General features: G+C 41.6%; 1 protein-coding gene across 1 annotated transcript in view; it reads left to right on the top strand.

Moving 5' to 3' along the window:
- Positions 1-21,516, top strand: part of ccdc83 (coiled-coil domain containing 83) — a 63,075-nt gene that overhangs the window by 23,010 nt on the left and 18,549 nt on the right. The window contains exons 4-7 of the mRNA XM_080197893.1: positions 3,783-3,951; positions 9,209-9,376; positions 11,709-11,800; positions 16,805-16,873. Coding sequence (XP_080054019.1) covers positions 3,783-3,951; positions 9,209-9,376; positions 11,709-11,800; positions 16,805-16,873 — 498 coding nt within the window. The remainder of the gene's footprint in view (positions 1-3,782; positions 3,952-9,208; positions 9,377-11,708; positions 11,801-16,804; positions 16,874-21,516) is intronic.

Genomic DNA, 21,516 nt, shown 5'->3' with positions numbered 1-21,516 from the left:
GGCATTGTAGCAGTCTCTGGACATTTGAAGGTGCGTCATCACCAGATAACTGGTGAGGTCGACACAGGTGAAAGCCTTCAGCAACCGAACAGCTTGCTACTCCTTTGTCAAATTCCTCCTTATCTGTAGTTTGGCACATTTCACCACAGCAGGTTGGTTCACCCAAACTTTGGCTATCCAGCCCAAATCCAGGAGGCAGCCATAATTCCTGGCCATCATGAATGTTACTTATATGTTGGGACTGCTGCCTCTGCCAAAAAATTTGCCCTGCGACTCAACAGTAATCCAATTGCTGAGACCTGGGGTACTCAACATGCTACCTCCCCATCCCACCCACACTCCTAAAAGTCAATGAAGCAGGAGATGATTTTGTAAACAAACTCCAATGGAGCCACTGACATCTTGTTGTCAACCAAAGCAGTCTGGAGGGGTCAGACAGCAGCTACAGCACTTTTAAAGTCAAAAGGGGATCCCACCTGTGAAGCTGACAGCCTCCCCATGGAAGGCTTCTGCAGAAAATGCAGATGTATGGGATTGAGGGTGATTTAGTTAATTGCATCAGGAATTGGCTAGCTGATAGAAGACAGAGGGTGGTGGTTGATGGAAAGTATTCGTCATGGAGTTTGGTTGCAAGTGGTGTGCCTCAGGGATCTGTTTTGGGGCCACTGCTGTTTGTAATTTTTATAAATGACCTGGATGAGGGTATAGAAAGATGGATTAGTAAATTTGCTGATGACAGCAAAGTCGGAGGAGTGGTAGATAGTGAAGAGGGGTGTCATAGTTTACAGAGAGACTTGGACAAGTTGCAGAGCTGGGCTGAGAGGTGGCAAATGGAGTTTAATGTGGAAAAGTGTGAGGTAATTCACTTTGGCAGGAATAACAAATGTGTAGAGTATAGGGCTAATGGTAGGACTCTGAATAGTGTTGACGAACAGAGGGATCTGGGTGTATATGTGCATAGATCCCTGAAAGTTGGAAATCAAGTCGATAAGGTTGTTAGGAAGGCATATGGTGTCTTGGCGTTTATTGGTAGGGGGATTGAATTTTGGAGCCGCAACGTCATGTTGCAACTGTACAAAACTCTGGTGCGGCCGCACTTGGAGTATTGTGTGCAGTTCTGGTCCCTACATTATAGGAAAGATGTGGAGGCATTGGAGAGGGTGCAGAGGAGGTTTACCAGGATGTTGCCTGGTATGGAGGGAAGGTCCTATGAGGAGAGGCTGAGGGATTTGAGGTTGTTTTCGTTAGAAAGAAGGCGGCTAAGAGGAAACCTTATTGAAACGTACAAGATGATTAGAGGTTTAGATAGGGTGGACAATGATAGCCTTTTTCCTCGGATGGAGAAAGCTAGCACGAGGGACATAGCTTTAAATTAAGGGGTGGTAGTTACAGGACGGATGTCAGAGGTAGGTTCTTTACCCAGAGGGTGGTAAGGGTATGGAATGCCCTGCCTGCTGCAGTTGTAGATGCGCCAAGTTTGGGGGCGTTTAAGAGGTCCGTGGATAGGTTTATGGATGGAAAGGGAATGGTTTAGGTTAGAGGGTCATTGCTTTTTTCTTAATTGGTCGGCGCAACATCGAGGGCCGAAGGGCCTGTTCTGCACTGTAACGTTCTATGTTCTATGCTGTCAATCAAAGCCCTTCAAAGAGGTTTCAAAACAGCTGAGTGTTATGAGAGAAAACAAGAGGATCCTGCTCTGAGCAAGAACTTGATTTCAACAGCCATGGGCCAGGCTGGATGTTCAGTGGAAATCACAATTTGGCTATCTCGCCTGATTCAACAGGCCATTGGGATTCCTGGTTGGAGCAAACGTACAAGGAAAATCTTCCCCCCTCATCCCATGAGGTTTTTCAACTAATCTCCATTTGTCCCTTGCCAATGTTCATCCTATTCTTTAGCACTGAAGATATGAATTTCTTATTAGGCTGAAGTTCCATGAGTGCCAGTTGCTCTCTAGTATCACACTTGGACTGGCCAATTACACCTAAATTGACAGTATATGTGAGCAGGCCATTCAACTTTGTGGATTAAGACAGTTGAGTCCAATCCTATCTTCATTCAATGCAAACACATGGGAACTTCTGAGTAATAATCAGAATCAGAAACTTATATATTTTGGCCAGTATAACTTAGCATACTGAGACCAATATTAACATCCTTCTTTGCATTTCAGCTCAGGTCAGTTAATTCAATACAGATAAGGGGACATAATTCACTCATTCTACTCACTTCATCCTACCTTAATAAATCTTTCATGTACTTGGCATCTATATTGTGGACACTATTACTTTTTCTGCATTGAGACTTAAATTATCAAATAATAATTGTGATGCACTTTATGAGTTTTAACTCAATCATTAATGGTATTTTTAGAAGCACTTCTGTTTCCTTCCCTTCAGATGGTTTCACCGCAATATGCATAATTACTGCCCTTAAACTGGTTGTTTATGTAAAAATAGCCTATCAGATCTTTCTGCATCTTTGTAAACATCAGATTGTATCTTTGTGGCACAGATATAAACTTGCCACATGCTCAGTGAACACAAACTCGCATCCTGACTAATTTTGTTGCATGGTGGCACAGTGGTTAGCTCCAAGGGCCCAGGTTCGATTCCAGCCTTGGGTGACTGGCTTTGTGGAGTTTGCACTGAGTTTGCATCTTCTTCCTGTGCCTGCATGGGTTTCCTTTGAGTGCCCTGGTTTCCTTCCACAGTCCATCGGTGTGCAAGTTGGATGATTGGCCATGTTAAATTTCCCCTTAGTATCCAAAGAGGTGCAGGTTAGAGGGATTTTCCATAGTAAATGTGTGGGGCTATGGGGGTAGAGTAGAGAGGGTGGACGTGGATTGTTGCAGACTCAATGGGGCAAATGGGTTCCTCCCACACTGTAGGGATTCTATGGAAGCATGTTGGCACACTACCGTTTCACCTTGATAAATGTTCTTCTTGAACTCCATTTTATTCTTTCTGAGAGCATGGATTTACTCCTTTCACTGAATAGTGAAAGTGACTGCCCTTGATATCAAGGCAGCATTTGTCTATGTATGACACCAAGGAGCCCGAGGAAAATTGAAGTCAGTGGAAAACCTACCACTGCCTGAAGTCATGCCAAGCATAAAGGAAGATAATTATGGTTGCTGGAGGTTAATCATTCAAACCCCAAGTGTCAGTTTTGATTTTTGTGCTCACTTAAGACATAGGAACAGAAGTAGGTCCTTCGGCCCATTGAGTCTGCTCTGCCATTTAATAACATCATGACTGATCAGATATGGGCCAGAGATCTCTGGCCGTTCATGCCAGTGGGATTCTCTGATCCTACAGGTTTCCCAGCAGCAAGGGGTGCCTTCAGTGGTCATTCCCATTGACAGCGGCTGGACCAGAAGATCCCACTACCAACAAATGGCACGCAGCCTGAGGGGAGGCCATAGAATCTCACCGATAATCCCCAACTCTACCTTCCCACCTTATTCCCATAACCCTTGATTTCCTTACTGATTAAAAATGGATTGGGGCTAGAACTCCTAATCTTTTGACTCATAAATCAGCCAAGCTGCAGCTATCATTCAGTGACAATATCAGCACTAAATACTTCCATGACATAGAAGGTGTAAATAGATGCAGTTTAAAAATAAACTGAAAATATTTCTGTTGATATACAATGATGATATCACATGTGTTTGATGCAGACTACGTTACCTTATGTTGGGTACAAACAAATACACTTTCTTGCAGACTGTACAAATACTGCTTTAATAATATTGTACTTCTCTGCATTTTTATAAGAATGAACAATTGAAGAAGGAGCAGAAAGAACATATCAGAATACTAGTCAGAAAAGCCAAGGAACTGGAGAAAGAACTGGAACGCAAGGAGATAATTAACAATGAGCAAGTAGAACAGGCCATGAAAGAAAAGTTGGAAATAATTAAACAGCAAAACGAGATTATGAAAGGTATTAGTAATTATATTAACAGAATTCCTTTTCTCAAGACTTTTGATGCTCACATATTGCATATTCTGGTAAACTTGTATTTTAATAATCAAAGAAAATGTTACTAATGTGCAGACCTCAACACTTTGTAGCATTCCCCTATCTATTCCTAGTTCTTGTATTTTCAACTTTGCAATCTGACAAGTGGCACCTGGGGCTGAATTTTCGGGACTGCACAGAGCGAGGTTCTGAAAACAAAGATCACTGAGCGATGATTTTAGAAATCCTGCATCTGCATTTGGTGCTGACATTTTTACTGGTAAAGAATAGGGGGTGGCACGTCATGAACCTAACACTGTCCTAATTAGAAGCTGACAGTGCCATGTTAGATATTCACATTTTAGAACTTGTAGAAGTTTCATGGACTCAGACATCATTTAGAAACCTTTTTAATTCGCACCTGCGAGTGAAGCATGGGTTGGAGTACTGAGTCTGCACACTCAGCTGTGCTGGAAAATGTGACTTTGATGTTTTTGGCAGATTTTGTGAGCGCATCCAGAGATGTTTTTCAAACGTCCAGTCAAGTGATGTTTGTTTATTTTGACAAATCTATGAAATTCTCACCATCTGCAAAAGCTTGAGCTCTGGGTTTTGGAACACAACCAGTGGCTGGATTTGCTGTTGTAAATCTGTGAGGCTGCGAATTATGTTGATAGCATGTTTAGGGAGGTGGCACACTGCGGATTAGGAGCATGCAGGCAAAGAGGGAATGGGGATTTCCAGGCAGTCTCAGAGAACTAAGCAGGTATTACAGGAGTCCCCTGAGTCATAGAGTCATTGAGGTTTACAGCATGGAAACAGACTGTTTGGCCCAACTTGTCCATGCCGCCCTCTTTCTTTAAAACCCTTAAGCTAATCCCAATTGCCCGCATTTGGCCCATATCCCTCCGTACCCATTGTACCCATGTAACTATCTAAACGCTTTTTAAAAGATAAAATTGTACCCGCCTCTACTACTACCTCTGGCAGCTTGTTCCAAAGGCTCACCGCCCTCTATGTGAAATAATTGCCCCTCTGGACACATTTGTATCTCTTCCCTCTCACCTTAAACCTATGCCCTCTAGTTTTAGACTCCCCTACCTTTGGGAAAAGATATTGACTATCTACTTTGTCTATGCCCCTCATTATTTTATGGATCTCTATAAGGTCACCCTTCAGCCTCCCAAGCTCCAGAGAAAAACGTCCCAGTCTATTCAGCCTCCCCTTATAACTCAATCCATCAAGTCCTGGTAGCATCCTCGTAAATCTTTTCTGCACTCTTTCTAGTTTAATAATATACTTTCTATAATAGGGTGACCAGAATTGCGCACAGTATTCCAAGCACGGCCTTACTAATGTCCTGTACAACTTCAATAAAACATTCCAAGTCCTGTATTCTATGTTCTGACCGATGAAACCAAGCATGCCGAATGCCTTCTTCACTGTTCTGGCCACCTGTGACTCCACTTTCAAGGAGCTATGAACATGTACCCCTACATCTCTTTGTTCTGTAACTCTCTGCAATGGCCTACCATTAACTGAGTAAACCCTGCCTTGGTTCAATCTACCAAAATGCATCACCTCGCATTTGTCTAAATTAAACTCCAACTGCCATTCATCAGCCCACTGGCCAAATTGATCAAGATGCCATTGCATTTGGAGATAACTTTCTTCATTGTTCGCTATGCCACCAATCTTGGTGTCATCTGCAAACTTACTAAGCATGCCTCCTATATTCTCATCCAAATCATTAATATAAATGACAAATAACAGTGGGCCCAGCACTGATCCCTGAGGCACACTGCTGGTCACAGGCTTCCAGTTTGAAAAACAACTCTCTACAACCACTCTCTGGCTTCTGTCAAGAAGCCAATGTTGTTTCCATTTATATAACTCACCCTAGATCCTGTGAGATTTAACTTCATGCAACAACCTACCATGCAATACTATGTCAAAGGCCTTGCTAAAGTCCATGTAGACAACATCAACTGCACTGCCCGCATCTACCTTCTTGGTTTCCCCTTCAAAAAACTCAATTAAATTTGTGAGACATGATCTTCCACTCACAAAGCCATGCTGACTGTCTATCTTGCTTGTTAATCTATCTTGCTTGTTAATTGGTTTTCCATTTTGGATACTGGTTCCTCAGAGGAGTGCTGCCAGAGTAAAGTTGCTGGCATCATGGGTAGCTCAGTTGCATATGAGGGGAGGAAAAAAAGTGGAAAAGCAGGGGATTTAATACTCAGTGAATCAGACAAGCTTTTTAGCAGCACTAAGTGTGATTTCAAGACAGTGGATTTCCTGCCTAGTACCAGGGTCAAGGATGTCACGGAATGGCTGCATGACATCTTTCTGGGGGAGGGTGGACACAGTAAGAAGTCTCACAACAACAGGTTAAAGTCCAACAGGTTTATTTGGTAGCATAAGCCACATCGAGGGTGAACAGAGGTTGTGGTCCACATTAGTAGCAGCAACATAGGAAGGAAGAAGATCCTAAAGACATATTTTAGGAAGTTAGAAAGGGAACTAAAAAGCAGGACCTTGGACAGTAATCTCAGGATTACTCTCAGGGTCGTGCTAATGAGCATAGGAACAGCAGGATTGAGCGATTTAACATGTGGCTCGAGGATTGGTGTAAGAGAGGGGGGCATCAGATTTCTGAGGCATCAGGACCGGTTTAGAGGGAGAAAGGAATTGTATAAGATGGATGGGTAACAACTTAACAGGACTACTATCTTTGCAGGGAAATTTGCTAGTGCTATTGGGGAAGGTTTAAACTAGCCTGCTGAGGGATGGGAACCTGAGGATTAGCTCAAATTGGCAGGAAGAAAAACTGATTATAGGAAACAGAAAGATAGCAAGTGAAATTAGAAAGCAGGTGATACAAAGGTGAGCTATCAACCAGGCTTAGGATGTGGAATAATGCCATCAAGTGAACGGGACTCTTGCTGAATTCATGCAGCTTTTGTGACAAGGCACACAATAGGGGTAAATGAGTATGATCTAATTGCCATTACGGGTGACCAAGATTGGAAACTGAATATTTGGGGATATTTAACATTTAGTAAAGACAGAGAAAAAGGAAAAGGAGGTGGTGTTACACTGATAATAAGGAATGAGATCATAAATTGGTAAGGACAGATCTCAAATTGGAAGAACAAAATCTGGGAACAGTTTGCGTAGAGCTATGAAAAGCAAGGGGCAGCAAACATTGGTAAGAGTTGTTATACACCACCAAGTAGAGTGGTAATATGGGACATGGTTTATTCAGAAGATTAGAATAGCATGTAGTATGGGTAATACAGTGATCATGTGTAACTTGAATCTGCACAGTCTGCATATAGATTGGGTAAGCCTAATGAGCACAGATACTGTGGAAAATGAGTTTGAGGATGGATTTATAGAGCAAGATGCTGACTAGAGAACAAGTTATTTTATATCTAGTATTGTGCAATGAAAAAAAGCTAGTTAATAATCCTTGTAAAAAATCTTTAGAATTAAGTTGTCATTGTATGATAGAACTTTATGTTCGAAGGTAAAAGAATTCAATCTGCAGCCAGTGTGTTAAACTTGAACAAAGGAAATTAAAAAGGTATATGGGGCAAGTTGGCTGAGCTAGATTGGGAAAATTCATTATGATGGTACAAAGGTAATGGACAGTTCTTAAAATATTACATAGTTTACAGCATTCCTTCGAGGCACGAAAACCCAAAAAGAAAAGTCTGTCAACCATGACTAACACAAAAAAAAATGATATAGTTAAGAAGATTATTTTGTTTTAGGTTTTCAGTGGCAAAAGAAGATAGCAAGGCAAAATTATTTTTATTTCTGGTGCTTTCTCCAACTGTTGCCTTGTAAAGAATTATTGTGATGTTCCCTTAAATTATGCATCTAATATATTAAAAAAAACTTATTTTTGCAAGGAACCCAATCAGAGAAATGAATGAGTACATACGAGGCTTACCAAAAACCTAATCAAAACAGAGAGTTTTAAACAGGGTCAAAGGAGGACAGGATAGTTGAGAAGCTAAAGGATTCAGGAACTCTAGAGAATGGGACCTAAGTGACCAAAGGATGTTTAATGAAGTAGCTAAAAAAGGGAGAATGCACCAAAGGCCAGTGTTGGAGGAGCAGGGTATGTGTGAGTGGAAGTTGTTGTGCTCAAGAAACAAGGCCATGGACTTAATTGGAATTTAGATCAGAGAAATTAGGTGAATCATAAGTCAGTACAATGGCAGTTGAGGTCATCTCTGAGACAAATGGATTTTGATGTGGGTTAGGATGTGTTGAATTTTAAGAATAAGGGGCTAGTCAGAAAAGCATTAGAGAAATAAGGAAAAGAGTACTGCGTGCAGTTATAAAAAGGAGATTGTGGCAATGTAAAGCATGCAGAGAAGATTTACCAGGATGATACCAGAAGTACATGGATGTACACACCTGGAAAGGATTGACAATCTCTTTTCTCTTTAAAAAAAAGCTGAGGGGGTTGATTCAAGAGATCTTTAAATTTATAATTTTGCCAGACTGGAAAGAGAGAGAATTATTTTTGTGTAGAGAAATGCAAACCCAAAGGTCATCAACATTAGATTGTGTTTCTTTGTAACTTGCAGGAATTCAGATGAAATTTCTTCACCCAAAGAGTGGTGAGAATTTGGGACTCATTACCATAGGGAGTGGTTGAAACAAATAGTATAGATGTATTTAAGTGGCAGCTAGCCGAGCGTTCGAGGGAAAAGGCAATGAAGGGTCACGATGATAGAAGCGGATGAAGAAAAATACAAGGAGGCTCAAGTAGAATATAACAGCAGGATGGATTCAATGGCCAGAATGGCTTTCTTCTGTATCATATATCCTATGTAAAAAAATTAATGGGAAGATGGTTAAGGGAGCAGAAGATAGGGCTCATGGATAAGAAGAACTTGAGAAGCTACAAACAGGCCATGTTTAAAGGCTGTGGTGAGTACAAGCTGAGAGAACTGTGGCTTGGTTGAGAGCAGGGAAGAGGTAGCTAAATGAATTATTTCTAATTTAGAGGTTAATAAATCCATGAGCTCCTCCCATTTTTAGAGATGGAAATGAACTACCTACTTCAAAGCAAGTTGCTATTGTATACCAATCTGCTGTGCTGCCAGACTGCTCTTTTTTTGTTGTTTGTGATTATCTAACAAACCTGAAGAGCTAGAGACCAACAAGCTGAGAATTCTGATCAACACTGAGTATATTTTCTTGTTTGAGCCAGAGCTACAATCCACAATAAAAGATCTGGAGCAGAAAATTGAAAAGGAGAAAGAAGTGAAGGCCTACTGGCTAGAGTACAAGAATGTTGGAAGCATTGAACATGCTAGAATTATCAAACTTCGAGAAAATGAACTTGTAGAGCTGGTGAAAACTTTTAGTGACATTGAAGGTATGTTTAATGCTTTATGACTTTGGAAGCTGTGTAGCACCTGACCCAATTTCTAAGTGCCCAAAATACGTTAGCATACTTTATCTATGATAAAATCAGATATTAATTATTTGCATATGCAAATAAGGGGTCTAACACCTGCATCAGGTCGCTGCTGCGGTATTGATTTGCCCACCTGCAATGTCTGCATTCAGGGAAACCAACACTAAAGGTCACCTGCTAAAAAGTAAGCTAATTTCGTGTAAAGCAGCATCTCAGTTGCTGCTGTCCCCTGTCTGTCCCTTCTCTGAAATTCTCAACTTTGATTTTTTTGCATATTGACACTCGTCTTTTGCAGCCTCTGACCCCAATCTTGCTTTCCCCAGGTATTTGTTCTTGATCTCAAATGTCTCTCTATCTGACCTCCAACTATTCAGTCCTTCCTGGCTCCAGTTTTGGGATGCTTTGAAAGTGCACTTGTTATACAGACAAGAACAGTAGCAAATTTACATATAGAAAGACAACACATACAACAAATGAAATTATAAGCAGATTATATATTGGTGTTGAGTGAGAACAGACGTTTGGGACAGCTGTAGAACTTTCACTGTTGTGTAGTGCCATGTTTTATGATTCCCAGTGACCAGCTTAAAGGAATCATACATGTTTTTGAGTTTTAAGACATTTACTGTTACAAATGAATTAAAACCAAAATCAACTAAAAATTATTTAGATGAGAATTAATACTCTAAACTACAGAAAAGATAACCCTTATTAATGTTTTAACATGACTGATAATCCCATGTCACATATGCATGTTAGAGCACGTTCTCTGCAGAATTGTGATCTTTACAGGAAATAGTCCAAATTCACTCCCAGCTTCCAACAGCTGCTCCACGTTTCTGAGTTGTAATTGTTTAGCGATCATTGAAGATTCTTTCCCTCAATCTTCTGGGAATTCCAGAACCAATTTCTAGCCGTACGGCCCACTCTGGTGACTCTTTCTCCCAGTCTTACCAGGGAAAATCTCCTTGTGTCCTTAAATCTCTGCCAGTTCCTTCTTTTTGGCCAGATAACAAGTTCCACCTACATCCTGCCTTGTAGCCAACAGAAAGTGGTCTTTCCCTTGCTGCTCACAACAGCTGCTGCTTCTCTGTCTCTCTCTTTCTTTCTCTGGGAATCTCTCTTTCTCTCTCTGTCCAAAGCCTCTGAAATAGTAAATGTGCAATAGCAAGAACACCTGCATCTTCCTTTATGTGTAGATGTTAAACTTAGTATATGGATTTCAGTATCACTTGACTGGGATTCCGAGTCCCCAAGGCAACAGCAGAGTAATGTGTTAATGGATATATTATTGAGACCATGATGGTACTAATGATGTAATTGTGACATCAGTAATCAAATGTCCAAGAGGCTCCAAGAGAGCTAAGTGTGGAATAGTCTGAAAGTTAAGTGTCCTGAATACCATGTGCTCACCCTGAAATCTTTGTAAATATTTCCTAATATATCGCTTGAAGTTAAGCCATACCAACTATCTCAAGTTTGTCATAGGGAAACAAAGCTTCATCAAGGTTCAGTAAGATTAGTCAAACCTTACTGAAGTTTGGCAACAACATTGAAACAATAACCAAGCTACACTGGCTTATTGTTGGGCAGAACTCATAGCAGATTGCTTGCTTCCTTTCCTTCATTACTTTATTTTATCATAGGTTGAAGCAATAATTTAATACATGCCTATGTTATGAAATCTCACGTACGAAGCACATGGGATCTTTTACATCTACCTGTACAAGTAGATGTGGCCTTAGTTTAAATACTTCTGATAATGTTGCACTTCCTCAGTAGAGTAGGGCTTGCACCTATAACGTTCTGACTCAGAGACAGTATTATCAAACTGAATCCTTTAGCTGGAAGAATTTACTTGGAACAAGTAAACTTATAAAAAGTCAACAGCTTACTGGCATTTCCAAATAATTAAGGTAACTTTTTTTAGCATGCAGGTACATTAGATCCTGTGATCAAGCTGCAGTGAGTAAGAATATATGGGTTTAAGTTATATCGTTTCATTTAATAGAAAATTGTGGATTGATTTTTTTCCAGTGAATATTAGAATATGTTTCTATCTTGTGTGTTTTTTCCTTTAATTATCCTGAAATATCTGACTTTTGTAATGCATAACTTCATGAGTTTGTAAAACTCATCGCTCCAGATGAGTTTTACAAACTCAATACATGCAAGGAATTAAATAAGGGATCTACTGGTATATGGGTTAACACTACACCAAGTGTTAATTTATCCAAAGTTATTGGGCAGCTGTGATTTCTTCATGTTTAAATTTACCTTTGTTTTAAAGGTCATTTTCACAGAGCCTTAGCTAGAGCAAAGGAGGATATTGACAGATTAACAAGGGAGCAAATGGATAATAAAAAGGCAATTGCTGCACAGGTAACTAAAATGTTCGGTTTATCATTTTGTTCTTATTATGCAACAAAATATTGCAACTCTTGTGCTGCACAAGTTTGATTCCTAAAATTTAATAGTAAGGATCATCATTCCCCTCAATATTAAATATGTCTAACAACAGCCAGACATACAGTACCTAGGAATGCGCTGTGTTGACATTATTGACAATGATCATTGATTACCCCAATTGTGGCCTCGCTGTACAGCCAAAATATTCTAGGAAACTAAATCCTATCTTGCAGCATTGACACTGGTAATCCAAGGAGTTCTGGTGTTATTGCTCAGAAGTGCCTTGTATTCAATTTTTAATTACAAATTATACATTTGTAATAGTCAACTCTGATCATAAGAACATAAGAACATAAGAACATAAGAAATAGGAGCAGGAGTAGGCCATCTGGCCCTTCGAGCCTGCCCCGCCATTCAATAAGATCATGGCTGATCTGTCGTGGCTCAGTTCCACTTTCCCGCCCTCTCCCCATAACCCTTAATCCCCTCTCTTATCAAAAACCCATCAACCCGCTTCTTAAAAATATTTAGCGAGGCAGCCTCCACCACTTCAACGGGCAGAGAATTCCAGAGATTCACCACCCTTTGAGTGAAGAAGTTCCTCCTCAACTCCGTTCTGAACCGCCCCCCCTTTATCTTGAGGCTGTGCCCCCTAGTCCTACTGTCTTTTTTGAGCGGGAAGAGTCTTTCCACCTCTATCCTATCCATCCCATTCATCATCTTATACGTCTCAATGAGATCTCCCCTCATTCTTCTAAACTCTAACGAGTACAAGCCTAGTTTATTCAGCCTCTCCTCATAGCTCAACCCCCTCAACTCCGGTATCAGCCTAGTAAACCTCCTCTGCACTCCCTCCAGGGCCAAAATATCCTTGCGCAGGTGCGGCGCCCAAAACTGCACACAGTACTCCAGCTGCGGCCTCACCAATGCCCTATACAGCCCTATATCATTTGACAATTTATGATCAATAATGTTATTAATTACTTCTGTTTTATGGCATTCATTTAGCAATATTCCAAAAATGAAAATTGATTATTGTATTCAAGTTAAAATTGATGTAATTAATTAAAACTAATTTCAATTAATAATTGTTGCATTTTATAAACTCACTAAAGTACAGACATCCTATTTGCCGTATAAACCTAATCCAATAATTTTACAACTTGGCTACAATTATGTACTATATATTATTGATTTGAACAGGGGAAGTGAATGTTTTACTGTTGTTAAGTTTGTGGATGACAAATACAGCTGGGAAGGCAAGTAGTGAGAATGACTCACACGGTCTGCAGAGAGATATGGAAAGTTAAGTGAGTGGGCAAAAAACTTGGCATATGGAATACCATGTAGGAAAATGAGAAGTTATGCACTTTGGTAGGAAGAATAAAGGGACTGAATATTATTCAAATGGAGAAAGACTGCCGAAAGCTGCAACAGAGAGGGTTTTGTGGGTTTTTGTGCATAAATCACAAAAATTAGCATGCAAGTTCAACAGGTAATAGGAAAGGCAAATAGAATGTTGGCCATTATTTAGCGATCCCTAAAAATAGAACATAAGAACATAAGAAATAGGAGCAGGAGTAGGCCATCTGGCCCTTCGAGCCTGCCCCGCCATTCAATAAGATCATGGCTGATCTGTCGTGGCTGATCTGTCGTGGCTCAGTTCCACTTTCCCGCCCTCTCCCCATAACCCTTAATCCCCTCTCTTATCAAAAACCCATCAACCCGCTTCTTAAAAATATTTAGCGAGGCAGCCTCCACCACTTCAACGGGCAGAGAATTCCAGAGATTCACCACCCTTTGAGTGAAGAAGTTCCTCCTCAACTCCGTTCTGAACCGCCCCCCCTTTATCTTGAGGCTGTGCCCCCTAGTCCTACTGTCTTTTTTGAGCGGGAAGAGTCTTTCCACCTCTATCCTATCCATCCCATTCATCATCTTATACGTCTCAATGAGATCTCCCCTCATTCTTCTAAACTCTAACGAGTACAAGCCTAGTTTATTCAGCCTCTCCTCATAGCTCAACCCCCTCAACTCCGGTATCAGCCTAGTAAACCTCCTCTGCACTCCCTCCAAGGCCAAAATATCCTTGCGCAGGTGCGGCGCCCAAAACTGCACACAGTACTCCAGCTGCGGCCTCACCAATGCCCTATACAGCTGCAGCAAGACCTCCCTACTTTTATATTCAATCCCCCTCGCTATGAAGGCCAGCATCCCATTCGCCTTCCTGACCACCTGCTGCACCTGCAGGCTGGGTTTTTGCGACTCATGCACAAGGACCCCGAGGTCCCTCTGCACCGTCGCCTGCTGCAGTTTTTCACCACGTAAGTAATAGTCCTTCCTACCATTCTTCCTACCAAAGTGGACCACCTCACACTTGCCAACATTAAATTCCATTTGCCATTTCCTGGCCCATTCGCCCAGCCTATCTAGATCCTTCTGCAGACTCTCCACACCCTCCGCACAATTTGCCTTTCCCCCAATCTTGGTGTCATCAGCAAATTTCGACACCCTACACTCGGTTCCCTCCTCCAGATCATCTATATAAATGGTAAATAGCTGAGGCCCCAGCACCGACCCCTGGGGCACCCCACTAGTCACCAACTGCCAATCCGAATAGCACCCATTGACCCCCACTCTCTGCCTCCTATTTGACAACCAATCCTCTATCCACGCTAACACCCTACCCCCAACTCCATGTCCTCTGACCTTCTGCAGTAACCTCTTGTGAGGTACCTTATCAAACGCCTTCTGAAAATCCAGAAAGACCACATCCACCGGCTCTCCTCTATCCACCGCCCTAGACACATCCTCATAGAACTCCAGTAAATTTGTCAGACACGACTTCCCTTTAATGAAACCGTGTTGCGTCTGCCCTATCAAGCAATTCCCTTCAAGATGCCTCGCAATTTCCTCCTTAATGACGGATTCTAACATTTTACCTACCACAGACGTTAAACTAACCGGCCTGTAATTCCCCGCCTTTTGCCTGGCACCCTTCTTAAACAACGGCGTAACATTAGCCGTTTTCCAATCCTCCGGCACTTCCCCGGAATCCAGCGACGTCTGGAAAATAACCACCAAGGCATCCACTATCACCTCCGCCATTTCTTTCAGAACCCTCGGATGCATTCCATCCGGTCCTGGGGACTTGTCCACAATCAGCCCCTCCAGTCTGTCGCGCACCACCTCTCTAGTAACAGTAATGTCATTAAGACCCTCCAGTCCTACCACCTTTCCATCGCTAACACCCGGCAAATTATTCACGTCCTCCTCCGTGAAGACAGAAACAAAAAAGTTATTCAAGACCTTAGCCATATCCCCATCCCCTACCACTAGGTCCCCTTTCTCATCCGCTAAGGGACCAACGTTCACCCTAGCCAGCCTCTTCCTTTTTATATATTTATAAAAACTCTTGCTATCCTTTTTTATATTAAGCGCTAGCCCAGCTTCATAGCTTCTTCTACCCTCCTTTATCAACTTTTTTGTCAATCTTTTTTGTCAAATAGGGAAGTCTTGCTAAAGGCGCGAGTTAGATCAGACCTGGAATAGTTTTGGTCCCTTCTCTAAGGAAATATATTCTGGCAGTGGAAGGATTGCAGCAAAGGTTCACTGAATTGATCCTGGGTATGAAGGGATTTTCTTATGAGGAGAGATTGAGTAGGTTGGGCCTGTAGTCATTGGAGTTTAGAAGAGTGAAAGGTGACTTTATTGAAACATAGAGGATTCTCGGGGGGCTTTACAAGGTAGATGCTGAGAGGTTGTTTCCCCTTGTGGGATAGTCTAAGACCAGAAAGCATAATCTTAGAATAAGGGTTCACCCATTTGAGACATCTGAGGAGAAATTTTTTCGCAGTGAATCCATGGAATTTTTTACTGCAGAGGTCTGGAAAAGCTGTGTCATTAAGTATGTTTGAGGCTGAGATAGACAGGTCAGTAAGGGAATCAAGGGTTATGGAAATAAGGTGGGAAAGTGGAGTTGAAGATTATCACATCAGATCAGTCATGTCTCATTGAATGATGGAGCAGACTCAAAAGGCCGAATGGCCAACTTCTGCTCCTACTTCTTATGGCTTACAAAATTTGAAAAGAATTGTCTATACACTATGCTGTTTGTAATGTCCTTTCTGACAAGGATTTCCCATTACCATGCAGCGATCGTAAATTTTACACATTTATAGATCATGAGGACCAAGTGTTATAGGAATAGAAATTGGTATGAGTTGCACATATTACTCTGGCAAAAAACAGGCGCAAAGCATACCATTTTGGTATTGGGATTGCCAGCACCCAATCTAGGTATTTGTAATCTTGCTAAATTCGTGGGGAATTTTCACCCAAATATCCTAGTGAGTGCCTTAATTCCTTTAAATTAGTAAACTATGGGCTTACTGTCTGCTGAAGAGCCTCATCAAAAAATTAGACAGTGAACACCAGGGCAGGAATCAGGATATTTCAGCAGCTCGCACAGCCTCCAACTGCAAGTCTACTATTTAAATAAAAATGTTGAACCATGCAGAACATACACTGCTTTCCTGTCTCACATGTGTTGGAAGCACTTCATGTCCCATATCATCTACCCCCTCCTCCCCACCCACATCCCTTGCTTCCAAGCCCCTGAAGCCCCCTAACTCCCACCTGGGACTTAGCTGACAGCTGTCACTGCTGAAGTTGACAGGCTGATAATGATATCTTCATTTGGGATGGCTGTCTATGTAATTAGCAGCAACAACTCAGACCAACTGTCAGGGCGCTTAATTCAAGCTCACACTGCCAGTGCAGTACTGAATTTGATTCTGAAAACAATCTCAGGCTAATTTTTAGGTTATGGCATCCATAATAAATACAATTTAATTACAGCTTGTTGTTCACTACTTGCTCTGCTGCTTTGAGAATAGTTCATTCAATATTGCAGTATATTGGCAAAATATAACCACCCATCAATGTGACTCGTTAAAATATATTTATTCTTCTGTGCAGAAAGCTGTAAGTTATATGAGTAAATACAACCACCAACAAGTAAAGGAAAATGCATGGCTAAAGAAAGAGGTAAGAAAATGTGAAGTAGGTTTTTATTTATCTGCATCTAGTGTTCTTTAAGTGGAACATTTCAAAGCACAGAACACAAACAGATCTTTTCCCATCAATTTATTTCTTTTATAAAGCATGTGCAAGTTTGCTTTCAAGTCCAATAGCAGGTGTACCAGTCAACTAAACTGATGTGTTCTAGATTGTATTGAGCTTTTGAAAGTTATACTTATTGATTCAAGTGTATTGAGATCAGTGGAAAAATATACTCAATTGCTAGAATCATACTTGGCACAAAGAGAGTTGTGGTTGTTGGAAGCCAATCATTTCAGGCCCAGGACATTGCTGCAGGAGTTCCTCAGGGCAGCAACATCTGAAGTCCAAATCTGACCTTTACTCAATCATGACCAGAAGTGAAGCTGTTCATCATCGACTGTACAAAATCAGTCCCAATCATTTTTCCTCAGAAAAATTAATCATATGAATATTTCAAGAATTAATTTCAATTATTTTCAAATAAGCAAGTGTTTTATTGCATATGGATCCAGACTGCATAAATATTAGGCATCAGGAAACATTTGGATAAATTTCCAATCTGCAGAGCTGATTAAATGCTGCATAAGTTTAAAAAAAATAATAAAAATCTTAGAATTTATCAGCCTATAAACTTAATTGAGTTCAAATTGAGGTGATTTGTGCTGCAGCACATGATAATAGCAGGATGTCCGCAAGTTGGTTCACCAGATTCAGTAGTACATGACCAGCAAGCTGCAAGGCACCATTCGTAATGCTAGAGGTTGTTTTTAAGTTGCTATGGGAAGTGGAGAGGAATTGGGTGGTGGTGGGGGGAAGGTGGTGAAAGAAAGCAACAAGAGCAGCCAGCTGAGACATCAGCGGAGGCTCTTAGGCAAGTTGGGTAAAAGCAATTGGGAGGAGGATAAGTGGTATTTGGCAGTGAATAGTGACAGTAAGGTGGGGGAAGGGGTTACTTGAAATGGCTGTATGGCAAGACATATTAGTATACCATGCTGCAGTTTACATCTGGGTGTGAGCGAGTGAATAAGTGACAGAGGAGATAAAAAATGAAAACATTATAGTTGAATAAAGATTAACTGACACAGGCTAATTGGGCAGAATTACCTCGTCGATAACTGTACAGTTTTATGCTTCATTTACTTTTCCACTGGACAATAAAGATTTCACATTCTTGGGAGTTACGACGCTACTCTTGACACCTAGTCTCTAGGAGCATTGGAGGGTGGAACAGAGCAGCACAGTGAGTACTAACTTACCTCAGGGATCCACGGTCTAATCTCCAGGGAGCAGTTGGAAGGCAGAGCAGCAGCACAGTGCGTATCCAACTTCTCGGGGATAGAATCCCTCCAGTGCAGAAGGAGGCCATTTGGCCCATCGAGCCTGCACTGACCACAATCCAGCTCAGGTCCTATCCCTCTAACCCCACACATTTACCCTGCTAATCCCCCTGAAATTGAGGAACAATTTAGCATAGCCAATCAATCAATCTAACCCATACATCTTTGGACTGAGGGAAGAAACTGGAGCAGCCGGAGGAAACGCACACAGACACTGGGAAACGTGCAAACTCCACATAGTCACCCAAGGCCAGAATTGAACCCAAGTCCCTGGCACTGTGAGACAGCAATGCTAACCACTGTGCCACTATGCTGCCCACAGTCCATGGCCTAGACTCCAGGGAACAGTTGGAGGGTGAAGCAGCAGCAGAGTGAGAATGAAACTAACGTACCTCAAGGATCCGTGGCCTAGTCTTCAGGAAGCAGTTGGAGGGCAGAGCACTATATACATTGTACCTGACAAAAAAATTGAATAACATCACAGAAAAAAATGTGACCTAATTGGCTGGTAGGAAATCTGTACAAAATTTGAGAAAGAACATTGCTAAACTAACTACTAAAATTAATTGACTAAGTAGCGACGGCTGGACAGGTGATATGCTGTTGCTGTATGATATGCAAGCTGGCAGATACCATTGCAAACTGTAGTGACCACATCTGCAGCAAGTGTTGGTTGCTCGAAGAATTTTGGCTCAGAATTGATGAGCTGGAGTCAAAGCTTCTGATGCTGAAGCACATCCGGGAGGGGAAGAGTTACCCGGACGCTTTGTTTCAAGAGGCAGTCACACCTGGTAAATCAAGTACCTCTAATTTGGTCAGTGACGAGGGACAGCATGGTTTGACTGCAGGTGAGGTAGATAGGGGGATCATGAATTCAGAATTCCTCACCTCTTGACTTCGTCCAACAGGGTTGAGGTACTTGCTCCCTGTGTAGATGAGAAAGAGGGCTGTAGGGAGGATGAGCTAACCGACCACTGCACTGTGGTACAGGAGGCCATTCAAGAAGGGGGAGCAAAAAGACAAGTGGTAGTTGTAGGGGACTCTATAATTAGCGGGATTGATAGCATCTTTTGCAAACCAGATCATGAGCCATCATGGTATGTTGCCTGGGTGCCAGGGTGAGGGACATCTCTGACCGGCTTGAAAGGATATTGGAGTGGGAGGATCCATTTGTTATATCTGAGCCATGTGCAAATTGGCATAGGGATGAGAAAATCAGGGGAGTGAACATGTGACAAAAGAAGTGGTGCGGAAAAGAGAGGTTCCATTTCATGGCGCACTAGCATCAGTATTGGAACAGGAGGGATCTGTACTGTTGGGACGGTCTTCACCTGAACAGATCTGGGGCCGGTGGTCACAGGGATTTTAAACTAGCAAGTGGGAGGAAAAAGAGAAGGGTAAAACGAAGTATAATGGTTAATAGGAAGCATGTGAGGAGAAGGTTTCAACTATACGGAAAATTACGAATAATGTTATAAGGGAGAAGAGTTCAGGAGGTGTTAAGGATTCAAAAAGGTACAAAAACTAGAATAGGGATATTTTACCTGAATGCTTGCAGCATTCGAAACAACGTAAATGAGTTGACGGCACAAATCATCGCAAATGAGTATGATTAATGTCCATTACAGAAACATGGTTGCAGGGTGGTTACAACTGGGAGTTAAATATCCAGGGAAGGACAGACAGGAAGGTAAGGGAGGTGGTGTAGCTCTGATATTTAAGGATGCCATCAGGATGGTAGAGAGATATGACATAGTTCTATGGAGAACCGGGTTGAATCCATTTGGGTGGTAATTAGAAAGAGTAAGGAGGAAAAAGTCATGGATAGACGTAGCTTATAGGTCGCCAGATAATAACATCACGATGGAGCAAGCAATAAACAAGGAAATAATTGATGCACGTAAAAATGATATGGCAATTATCATGGGAGATTGTAGTCTACATGTGTCAATTGGTCAAACCAGGTCAGTTAAGGCAGCCTTGAGAAGGAGTTCATAGAATGTATCCACGATACATTGTGTCAGTGTGTCATAGACCCTTTGAGGGAGCAAGCTATCCTAGATTTGGACCTCTGTAATGAGACAGGAATAATTAATAATCTCACAGTTAGGGATTCTCTGGGAAGAAGCAATCACACAGTATGGTTGAATTTAAAATACAGATGAAGCATGAGAAGGTAAAATCCAACACCAGTGTCTTGTGCTTAAACAAAGGTGACTACAATGGGATGAGGGGGGAGTTGGCTAATGTAGACTGGGAGCAAAAACTTTATGATGGGACAACTGAGGAACAGTGGAGGACTTTCAAAGCGATTTTTCATAGTGCTCAGCAGAAGTATATACCAGTGATGATGAAGGACTGAAAAAAGAGATAATCAGCCGTGGATATCTAGGGAAATAACGGAGGGTATCCAATTGAAAGAAAATGCATACAAAGTGGCAAAGATTAGTGAGAAACTAGAGGATTGGGAAATCTTTAAAGGTCAACAGAAAGCCACGAAAAAATATTATAAAGAAAAAAGATTATGAGTGAACTAGCTCAGAATGTTAAAAAAATGGCAAAAGTTTCTACAAATATACAGAAAGAATGGCTAAGGTAAACATTGGTCCTATAGAAGATGAGAAGGGGGATTTAATAACAGGAAATGAGGAAATGGCCAAGGCATTGAACAGGTATTGTGTTGGTTTTCACAGCAGCAGACATAAATAACATGCCAAAAATTGATGACGAAGGCTATGGCAGGTGAGGACCTAGAAACAACCATTAAAGAAGCAGAGTTGGGCAAGCTAATGGTAAACAAGTCTCCTGGTCCTGATGGAATACATCCCAGGGTACTAAAAAAAATGCTGGGGAAACAGCAAATGCACTGTTGGTAATTTACCAAAATTGGCTGGACTCTGGAGCGGTTCCAGCAAATTGGAAAACAGCAAATGTGACACCACTGTTTAAAAAAGGAGGTAGACAAAAGCGGGTAACTATAGGCCAGTTAGCTTAACTTCTGTAGCAGGGAAAATGCTTGAATCTATCTTCAAGGAAGAAATAGAGAGACATCTGGATAAAGTTGTCCTATTGGGAAGACGTAGCATGGGATCTTGAAAGGCAGGTCATGTTTAACTAATTTAGTGGAATTCTTTGAGGATATTATGGTTTGGAGTTGGAGACTAAGTGTCAAAGTTCACGGATGACACTAAGACAAGTGGTAGAACAAAGTGTGCAGAGAACACTGAACGTCTGCAAAGGGATATAGAAAGTCTGAGTGATTGGACAAGGGTCTGGCAGATGGAGTACAAT

Source organism: Carcharhinus amblyrhynchos, chromosome 10 (genome assembly GCF_965287045.1).
Source record: "Carcharhinus amblyrhynchos chromosome 10, sCarAmb.v2.hapA, whole genome shotgun sequence".
Lineage (NCBI taxonomy): Eukaryota > Metazoa > Chordata > Chondrichthyes > Carcharhiniformes > Carcharhinidae > Carcharhinus > Carcharhinus amblyrhynchos.
This window is presented reverse-complemented; position numbering and strand designations above follow the sequence as displayed.